At 44.7% G+C, this 11,056-nt stretch overlaps 1 protein-coding gene across 3 annotated transcripts in view; it reads left to right on the top strand.

Moving 5' to 3' along the window:
* Window positions 1-1,715: 1,715 nt before the first annotated feature.
* Window positions 1,716-11,056, top strand: part of LOC147431914 (uncharacterized) — a 66,375-nt gene continuing 57,034 nt past the window's right edge. For all 3 annotated transcript variants that reach the window (XM_086494361.1, XM_086494362.1, XM_086494363.1), the window contains exon 1: window positions 1,716-2,075. In XM_086494361.1, the coding sequence (XP_086350487.1) occupies window positions 1,916-2,075 (160 nt within the window). In that variant the 5' untranslated portion in view covers window positions 1,716-1,915. The remainder of the gene's footprint in view (window positions 2,076-11,056) is intronic.

The raw sequence follows: 11,056 nt of genomic DNA, 5'->3' as shown, positions 1-11,056 counted from the left end.
ATGCATGCCATGTGCGAGGTCTTCTACAGTGTTGTTTAGTGGCATTCCACCATAGTGTTAGATGATGACGTCCACTTAAGAAGAGTAGCACGAGAGCAGGGTGAAATTTGGCAATCGATTGAACTGGTTGGTCTGTGAGAAGAATTGATTTTTTTTTTCGAACTCCCTTTCACAATTTGTAGATGGCAATTAGTAAAAGGGAAATTCCCAATTTGTTTGATGGACCTTGAAAGGTAGGGTCGACTTTAGATTCTTGAGTTTGGAATAGCCGTTCGATTTTCAATGTGCAATCAAGAAGCTTTTAAAATGGATGGATAGGGATCTGAGAGTCGGCGCCCAAATAATTTTTTGATGTCTTTTGAGTCGGTGATTAAACAAATTTGGGTGCTCGAAAAGAAACCAAAGTGGACGGCCGACTGGAGTTATAAAGATTGAGTGGTTGGCCGATGTAGTAGGATCAGAGGAAGTGTTCAAATGTGGGAAGTAAAGAAGTTTGCATGAGCTACCAAGAATTAGGGGCCAACTAAAGGAGTTTGGAAAAATAATAGGCGGCCAAAGCTTTTAAAATTGGACGGCTAACTTCCAAAGCTTTTAATTGATAATGTCCACACCTTTTTACACTAAAGAAAGTGTGAAAAGCTGAAAATTTCAACTTAGTAGCGAATTTCTGACAGAGAATGACATTGCCGATGTGTTAGGCGGTGATGGCGACCAACAAAAGCTTTCCCAACCCACGAGCATGAAGCAAAAGTCGTTCCACTTGCCAGGGCGATTGGCTTGATGCAGCTTTTGTGTAGGGTTTGGTGACATCAATCTCGATGCAAGAGGGTGTATAAGCGGTGGTTCTCGTGGCTTGAACCCAATTGACAAGGAAGTAGAGTAATATGGTAGCCCTCTCTCCCCTAACTGCCCCCCTCGAGGGCTTCGATGCAAGAAGTCGTAGATTCAGCTTCAATTTCGAGCTTATTCTAAGGAGAGCCTCGAAATACTTTGAAAGCCATCTTCTCAATTATTCGATGTGTAAACTATTGTAATCTACTTACATGAACTCAATGAAGTCTCACAATGGCCTACATGAAAGGGTAAGAGAGTATATGGTGGATGCAAAAAGAAGACGAACGCAATTGCAAAATTACATGCATCACATTCTATCAAGAGAGATAATTTATGAGTGACAGTAGAATAAATTATCTGTATATAATTGTAGTGTACCATTGTGTGGCCATGTAGGGGTGTATACAAGTCTATGGAGTTTGAGTAAAAGGAGATACAAAGGAGCATGAGCTAGTTTTTCCTCACGAGGAGGTTTTTAACCTTCGGCTCGTACCGACGCCCATAACCCTAAGCACATTGAATGATAATACTTCTGGTGTTGTGTGCCTTTGAATTTATCCTTCTTCTTCTCCGAGATTTGTGCCGTCCTTTTGTATGACCATCGATCCGTGCACACTCTCTCTCATCAACTTACGAGCCCGACGACAAAAACCTCTCTTTACACTTCCTCCACCCCCGTCGTTCACAAGAGGCGGCGGTAAGCTATCTTTTGTATTTGAGAGCTCATCTCAGTAGCCCACTGGTGGCATTGGGGCTATGACCTGCGTTCGTGTTGATCTGAGCTCAAGCAGCATGCACCACGTTTCACGCTGAAAAGCGGGCGGTAGTGCAGGATTTCCGGGGGGGGGGGGGGGGGGGGGGGGGGGGTTGGGGGGGTTTCGCCATTTTTCGTGTAGGTCCAGAAATGAGGCAGAGAACTTTTGTCGAATGAGACTCCTCCACGCACGACTCATGCCCCCTTTTTGTTTCTCCTGCCGCCACTTCGTGTGAACCCGGCCTTATGGTGTCATGTCTGCAGTAAAGTTATTGTGGCGCTTCTAAAATTGGACACAGAAATCAGCAAAATTGCAAATCAGCGCGGATGGCGGGAGCTGAAGTGCTGCTGAGCTCTCCCGCAGACGTGAAGGCTCTCGTGCCCGACTTCATCTTCAAGCGCGCCAAGGAAGTCGTTTCCTCCAGCAAGCTCCATGATGTCTCCTTTCAAGGGCCTTCCCTCGAACATTCTTCCGCAACCTGCGCAGGTGCGCGGTTGGGACTTCTTGTTTGAAGACATTCATGCCCTCAGATGTTTGTCTTTGAAGATCCTTACCTTAACAATGTATAATTTTTCATTCTGTACGTTAACACACATTTTTTTGCTCTTGAAATGACTTGCATGAGTGTCTCTGTCACACCCGCTCTCCTGTACTTTCATCCTTTCATTTGACATGCATTTATTTCTGCAGAGACACTGTCCTTATGTTTGCAAGGCTAATATTTGCCAGAGTTTGGCAATGCTATCTCGCGATGTTTTGACTGTTCACCTTTGAGATTTCCTGTGCGGCCAGAGTTATGATATGTTTTGTCACTGCTTCACGGCCATGTTCTCTTTGGCAATCTTAACAACTGGATAGTGCTCGCCAGTTCAACTGGCTGAGAGTGAAAGGTTAGTTACAGACTAGACATGCCTGTACTTTTTGGCACCTAGGGGATTTACATCAATTGCAGAATGCAGTCACGGCCAAGTGCAGAATAGGAAAGAAAAAGAAAAGTACACTTGCTGATCGGTAGGTGGTTTCTCCAAGCAGCAAGTGGATAATAAAATTAGCAACAGTCTTTGCATCCATCCCGGGTAGTTAATTGCAAAGTACAGCAGGAGTGTGGTGGCATCATACATGGGAGCATGGTGGCCAGAGAGAGGAGGAGAGGAGAGAAAAACGCAAGAGAAAGCAAGAGGAGAGAGAATGGAAAAGCGCTGCTGGGCAATCTCTACAACCAAGAGGTACCACAAGGCTGCCCCTCCCTATGTAGGGGTCAATCCAGGCTGCCTGACCTCACTCTATACCCCATGACCCATAAAATGGGGAATTATGAAACATCCAAAGGTCACAAGCCTAAAACCAGGGTGCCCTCAGTAAGTGGCATAAAAATTGACTAGATTGGATAAAACGCGGTAAGATTTTTGTTGAATTTTGTGGTGGTAGAGGTGGTGCTATAAAGAATGGCCTTGGGGGAGTATTTACTCTCCGTAGTTTGGCGAGTGGCTTCCCCAGTAGTTGTAACCATGAAGAGCAATAATAAAGGAATACATTAAGGGACACCTAGCTAGGGGCTAGGTCATGTGGGAGTGGAACTCCAGTATTACGTGTCTCGTCTCAAGTGGAAAGTCCTTTTGTCAGTTCAAGGTTGCAAAGTGTTAAAGTTGGTTCCAATTGTTATTTTCCATTGGCACGTGGTACCCTTTTGCTTATAGAGGTATCATAGCATTGGCCGCTTGCTTTTTTGGCAAGCAAACGGATCCTACATGAACATACAATTGGAAGCTATGGATTTCGATGAGTATTTGCAGTTTCTCGTCAAAGAGTTGTTAGATGTGCTTTCGAGGCATCTTGGAACAATTTAACGATACTATAGAATTTACTATTATGCTTGAATTTCATGATGCCTTAGATGTTACCTCCTCCTGGGATAGTGGTCTTGGGGATAGCAAGCCTATTGCTACTCCTATGGAGACACGTTTGAAGCTTATTGGTTTGGCAACCTTGTGAGCTTCTCAAAGGACGTGCATGTGATTGCACAGGGCAATATCAAGTGTCGCGCAGGCAGTGGGTATCAGTATTGTTCTCATTTTAGGACTTTAGTCTATAGAATTGAGCCTAGGTAGTTAGGAGCATGTCAAGCACCATATATTGATAAGTGATTTATTGACGGGTGACCCTCTATTAAGTGGAATCGTGGTATTAAAACATTGCTCGACTTCCACTTTCTGAAGTATATACGTGGGCCTTGGGGCTCACCCTTCCTGTATCAGGACCCAACGCTCACATAGACAGACAACGCCCTCAGTACGTAACCCAGTAGTGTTTTCTTCTCCCTAAGGGTTAGCACTTCAACACCCTCATGGTCAGTGTTTCAGCCTACAGCCATCAGCGCTAGTAGTGGCTGTGCAGATCAGCCTTCAGCGTTTGCATCATCCTCTGCCCCATCGACATTAGCACCCTCGGATCAGGGTTTTGTAGATCTCAGCCTGTTCCCTAGCGTTTTTCAGTTTGCAGCCCTTCAGTACCTTCGTACCATTAGGGCCAAGAATTTTGGTGCATGATTCCATCAGCATCTCGACATCTTGTACCATTGTACCGGCATTTGTGCAATCTAAACACAAATACCACTGTAGCAATAGAGCGCGAGCATGTTAAAGGCTTGGACATTGCAAGTGAGAAATCAATAGCAACGTAGGAACAGAAATTGCAAATAACTGACTGAACTTGAAAAGAGAGAGAGAGAGAAGAGAGTTGACACGAAACAACGGAGTTCCGTCCCCAGATACACTGGCCCCAAAGATTGGCGGCCCTCTCGATACTCCTTTATTATTGCTTCGCAAAAGTACAACTCGAGCCTGAGGGTCCAACTCTCTCCAAGAAGATGCTGCATCCAGATGCTCTATGGAAGAATGGTCCCAAGGGTCCTTATAAACTTACAAGGAATGCCCAAAAGCAGAGCCCCAAAAAGCTTCAGTCCAAAAGCTTCTGCTCCCAAAAGCTTAGTAAAAAAAGCTGCAAATTTGCCAACGTAATTTGCGAAAATCCGTACAACAATGCCACGTCAGCATGTCAACGCAAATTGCGGAATTCTGTACAGTTCTGCCATGCTATCATGTCTAAAATTCTGCCCAAACCTTACACTCCGCATTATTAGGGTTTAGGCCCCCTGGCCATAATCTTCAAGTTGGTAGGTGGTTAGAGTTTTTAACTCTAACCCTATGGTCCTCTCGACCACACTTTTTGGGTCCTGATTTTCTTGTCCTCTTGGCCAGCTCTTTCCAGTTGGGCACGCTGTAACAGACTTGGACACTCCAAGTCAAGAATCTACCACGACAACCCAAATAACCACTTCAAAAACAGTTCACAGTTTACAAACGATTCAACACTGGCCCGGCGGACTTCCGTGCCTAGAGATATTGGCCCCAAAGGCTGGCGCCACTTTCGATATTTCTTTTTGTATCAATCTGAGTTCAAAGTTAAAGAGTGCGGGCAGGCGCTCACACTCAGACTCTGCGTCCAGATGCTCTGAGTTGTGAGAGGCCTGCTCACTTATTTAAAGTTACAAGGGATGCCAAAAGCAGAGCCCCAAAAGCTGAAAATCAAAAGCCCATAAATAAAGCAGAGGCTCTTTCTCTCTCTTGCTTATAAAGCAAGTTCCAAAAAGCTGTCCAATCAAAAGCTTTTCAAATAAAGCAGAAGCTTTTTCTCTCATTCTTCTATGCTTTTATAAAATAAAAGCAAAAGCTTCTCTCTCTCTCATCTCTTGCGTCGAGTAAAAGAAAAAGCCAAAAGGCTGTCCAGAACTGCCGCTGCTTTAATTCCCAGCGCTGGCGTCTGTACACAATGCCACTTGTCAGCGTGAGATGCGCCGTAAATCACGGAAGCTGCCACGTCAGCAAATCTGCGCCGTTTCGGGAATTTCAGCCATGTCAGCATTTAGGGTTTTGGGTTTTTGCAAAATTAGGGTTTTTGATTTTAGGGTTAGGGTTTCCTGCAGAGCGGGCAGCCACGTCATCACTTTGTGCCATACCCCCCTCTTGAAAGCATTGTAATCGTCCTCGATTACGCTTGCAAAATAGACAGAGGCCATAAACTGTCTTAGCAGACACTGACTCCTAGTACCTACGTTCTAGGAACACACATCTAGCACATGTACCAATCGACAGTCACATCACACGACATCACAAGACATCACTCGACATCACAAGACATCACATGACATTCAACATTCATTCGGATCTTAGACCATGATTTATCGGCAATGTAGCTAGCAATCGCATCTAGATCCAGTCGGGACCTCATAGATACCCGATTGACTAACCCCTATTGCAACCATGTCTATACGAGATCATTTAGACCGAAATGCTGCAGTCATTTCGTCTATCAGTTCCTGCACTTATAAAAAAGTCAAGAATAAATCAGTTTCATATTCAGGAATTCCATTTCATAAAGTCATCCAATAGAATACTGTCAGCTCTCAGTATCCCTGAAGCTCAAAGAGACATCAATGACTCTAGTATTCAAAAATCGAGGCATCTGTTGACAAAGGAGCGGAGTAACTCCCCTCTTGTGCAAACCCATTGCACCAGATCTCCGGCCAAGTTGAATTCTGGGTTTCGTTTGGAGTAGACTATGCTAAACCAAAAGCTTCGAGGTAAAGATTCACATTTTGAGGAATATCTGCTAGGTCTTCCTCCTCCATTCGCTTCGCATTCAATGCGAAGTAGGTCTTGAATTTAACCAAGAACCATCTGTTCGCTTTACCTTCTTTCTTTCTTTCTGTGCCAATTTCTGTTCTAGAACGAGTATCTGCCCGTTTTCGTCCAATTCGAGTTGTTCATCATCACGCACATCGCCTTCAAAAGGCTTCAAGAGACGCACATGAAAAACATTGTGAATCCTCCAAGTATTCTGGTAGCTTCAGTCGAAAGGAGATATCATTCATCTTTTCGGAAAATCTGGAAAAGTCCACACCATTTCATGTTAAGCTTTCAAAGAAGCCGCTCCTTTCCCTTTTTTTTCTTTCTCAGGCGTGCCTTCCCATAATGTAAGAGCACCCAATCCTTCTCCTTCAATTTCAAATCGCGACAATGGCGATCTGCTGCCTTTTTCTGTCTTTCCTGAAATTTTTTCAAAGCCTTCCGGACCAAGTCCCTCATGAATTGGTCGGCTTCAAAGAAAAATCTTATCTTTCGCGCGAAGGAAGGGTAGAACCTTCGTAGCAAATTCAAAAATCTCAAATGGCATCTTCCCCCATCAAAGAGTCAAACGTGTTTCACTGAATTAGCAATCTCTGATTGTCCGTCAGTCTGCGGGTGGAACGATGACGAGAACTGCAACCGCGTGCCTATCTGCTCCCCAAATAGCCGTCTGAAAACAAACTCGTGAACCTGGGGTCCCTGTCGGAGACAATTGTCTCAGGCATGCCATGTAATCTAAAGACCTGGGCAATAAACAGTCGTGCCCATGTTGTGTTCTCAGGAGATGAAATCCATTGCAATACTTTCCCAGGGGCGGGTGGGTATGGGTAAAAGCTGTAACAATCCCTGTGCTTTATGCCTGTCAAACTTGACCTTCTTGCATACCAAGCAACTGCGCACAAACTCGTCCTCAATGGCTGTGTAACTCACAACATGGTTTTCTTCATCAAGTAGCCATCCCGAATGGAATAGTCCGCTACTATCTCCCCTTTTTGTATTCAACTAGATACGTTTGCAAAATCTGTTCTGTGGCGTACCGACCGACCATATCCTCGAAGTTCCTATGATGTATCGTGGAAATAGCCAGAACCAACGGCTTTCGGGACAAAGTATTTGCCACCAATTTCTTCTGTCCCTGCACACGGACAATCCGGAAGTGAATCGTGACAAGATGTTTACCCACGCATCTACTTTTTCCGATAGCTGCTTCCGTGACCAGAAGTAGCGTAAACTCGCATCATCTGTGAAAACTGTAAAATCGGCTCCGAGTAGGTAATGTCGCCACTGAATAAGAGCATGGATAGCCGCCAGAAGCTCTTTTTCACAAATCTGTGTTGTCAATTCCGGCCTTGAGAACAATCGGCTCTCGTAGGCAATGACATTGGCCTTCTTGCATTAAGACCGCATCCAGACTATGACCACAAGTATCACAATATACTTCAAACGACTTCTGCAAATCCGACAAAGTCAAAACTGGTCCCGTAGTCGATTTCTCTTTCAAAGTTTGAAAGGCAGTCACCTTTGTGGGTCCCCACGAGAAAGGGACTCCTTTCTGTGCCAAGATATGCAAAGGGGAAGCAACCTCTGCAAACTTTCGAATGAACCGCCTGTAGTACGAACACAGTCCCAAGAAGCTTCTAACTTCATGGACATTCTTTAAATCGGGCCAGTCACGGATGGTCTCTATCTTGGCCAGATCCATTTGCACTCCTGCTGTTGCTGACTGACACAATGTGTCCCAAAATGTGTATCTCTAGTAGCGAAAAAAAATTCACTTTTCTTCGCATTAATCACTAACTTGTGTGATCTCGTAATGCTTGAAAGACTTGAAGCAGATGATCTCTATGTTCTGCCTCATCCTTGGAGAAAACAATGATATCGTCAAAGAAAGTGCCAACAAATAGCCTGTACTCTCGAAAAATCCTATCTATCATCCGGTTAAATGTCGCATGATCATTGGTTAGGCCAAAAGGCATCACCAAAAGCTCAAATAATCCAAAAGTCGTCCGAAAGGCTGTCTTGTAGACGTCTCCCGGTGCGATTCGGATCTGTTGATATCCACTCTTCAAATCAATCCTGCTAAAACACGAGGATTCTTGTAATCTGTCGAGTATATCATCGATCTTGGGAATCGGAAATCTGTTCTTGATGGTGATTTTGTTGAGAGCTCTATAATCGATGCACATTCTCCAAGATCCGTCTTTTTTTTTTTTTAAACCGACACTGGAGAGCAATACGGTGAAGTACTAGGCTGAACAAGACCCTTTTCCAAGAGGTCTTTCATTTGGTTCATAATCTCTTCGTTCTGGGCTTCGGCGCACACGGTATGGTGGCCGGTTCGGTGGCGTGCTTTCAGGTATCAGATCAATGGTATGATCCCCAGGACGAGTGGGTGGTAACTCGCCTGACAGGCCCTCTGAAAAAGCAATCGGCATGAGTGTGGAGAAAATCTTGGCGTTCTTTTGTTCAGGTCAAAACATATTCGACCTTCATCCATTGTTCAGTTCTCTCCCAAAAAAAAGCGAGTAAAGAAACTGAAGTTCATCAAGTACAATCTCTGAGCCCTTCATTTGTCAAAGTCGCATTCTCGGCCTGGTAGTCAAACACGGCGTTGTTCTTGCTGTACCAAGGGATTTTGAGTAGAACGTCACAACCTTTCAAGGCAATTACGTAAAACTCCGCGTGCCCTAAACACCCCTGTCATTGCAAACGAAGTTTGCCAATGCTCGGTGTTATGACAACATCCCGTCCCGGTGCCACTCGAACTACCTCCGCTTGTGGCCTCAGCCTGTCGGGTGTAATTCCAAATCGAGCCGCCAATTCAAGAAGTTGGCCTTGGCTCCTTCAAAAGAGCTTCCTGATCTTTCCCTTTGCTCGACAAAGTTTGTATTTTCATTCATTTGATTCGGTTAAGGCCCCATGCAATGTGGTACCTGTTCTTCTTTTTATCTTCCTTTTCTGCCACGTCCCTCAGCTGCTTTAGAACTTTATGGCCCTTCTTCATTCTGTTCATTCGCTGCCTTTTTAGGGCACTTAGCGGAGATATGTTCAGCTTCCCCGCATCCAAAGCACTTCCCCTCCTTTATGTAGAGAGCCCTCTCTTGAGGAGTGAGCTTGGGTCGTGCATCCTTTTCTTTCTGTTCTGGGTTGCTCTTTCTTTTTCTACTTTCATTTTTCGAAGTCTGTTTGGCTCTTTGTGTCACAATCTCATCTGTGGGGTAGGTCAGACTGCCAGAGTGAATGGCAAACCCCGTTTCGCATGACTCATCAACTCCTGAATGGAAGCTGACTTTTGTTCTAAGCAGTGATCTCGGATCTCTGTAGGTAGACCCAAGGTAAACCGCTCAATTTTTTCCTTGAACGAGATCTTCTTAAATGAAGAGGCGGATAGAAAAGAGCTCCAAAATCTCTCTCAATAAACGTCCACTGTATCCGTCTTGGTCATCCGAAGATGGTTCCAAGCAGTTCGTATATCGCGTTCATACTCTCGAGTTAGCCAAGAAGAAATAAAAAGCCTCTTGAATTTCAGCCATTTAACTGGCGCAGTCTTGTTTAATAGAAGCGTGGACCACCAAGTTCGAGCATTGCCCTTAAAGTAAGAGGCATGTCTTCGAATCTTAGAGTGCTTTGACTAACGCCCTCCCGCGAAAGCGATGTCAAACTGCTGTACAAAAGACAAAGCCTTCAAAGGATCTCTATAACCAGAAAACGTGTCAAATTTAATTGACTGTCCACCTTCCTTAAACACTTGGACTTTCTTGCTTTTGTCTTCCAGAAGTCATACTGGTTGGCTTTGTAAAAATTCTTCTTCTTTGCATAAAAGTTGCTGTCATCAGATTCCGAACTGTCTGTAGACGAGTCCTCTGTAGAACTGTCAATCATGAGGCGAGATTTAGACTTCTTTGCCTTTTTCTTGCTGTTTCCGAAGTGATGCTTCTTGCTTCGCTTTTTGCCTTTTCTATCTTCTTCGCTCGAGTCAGATGAGCTAGAAGAACTGTCAAAAGAAGAAGAAGAAGAAGAAGAAGAACTCGGCACTCCTTCAAATCGAACACGCTTCTTCTGTTCCTTTGCCTTTTCAAATGTCGTCTGACGACCCAAATAGCTCGAGAAGTCAGTGCCTTTCTTCTGCTTTTTGCCGTGCTTTTCAGCTTTGTTTTGTGCATCAAAAAGCTGAGCAATTCGTGCATCAACCACCTCTTCTAATTCCTTCTCTGTGTACATCTTGGGAGTAGGAGGTTTCTTGGGTGGTTCTATGGTCTGCCGCCACTGCGTCTGCACCTCCTCGAAAGAGGTCTCGCTCATATATTTTTGCAAATTTTGGGTCCTTCGCAAAATTGAGCATCATCTTTGTTGCGTCGCCGATCAATCGTTGACGCTCCATCTCTTCGAGCTTTGCCTGCGTAGGCCGAGGCGGGCCATACTCGCGTGAATCTTTGTTGTGATCCCTTCCCGTATCTCCGGATGCAGAGGGAGTCGACTGATCTTTGCCTGAAGCCATAGGTTCCGCGGAAAAAAAATTCGTGATCGGATTTCCCGTAGAAGAGAAATCGGCTGTGCTCCGATACCACTGTAACAGACTTGGACACTCCAAGTCAAGAATTTACTACGACAGCCCAAATAACCACTTCAAAAACAGTTTACAGTTTACAATTGATTCAACACTGGCCCGGCGGAGTTCCGTGCCTATAGATATTGGCCCCAAAGATTGGTGCCCCTTTCGGTATTTTTTTTTGTATTAATCTGAGTTTAAAGTACAAGAGTGCGTGCAGGCGCTCACACTCA

Source organism: Adiantum capillus-veneris, chromosome 21 (assembly GCF_014529385.1).
Source record: "Adiantum capillus-veneris isolate H3 chromosome 21, ASM1452938v2, whole genome shotgun sequence".
Taxonomy (NCBI): Eukaryota; Viridiplantae; Streptophyta; class Polypodiopsida; order Polypodiales; family Pteridaceae; genus Adiantum; species Adiantum capillus-veneris.
This window is presented reverse-complemented; position numbering and strand designations above follow the sequence as displayed.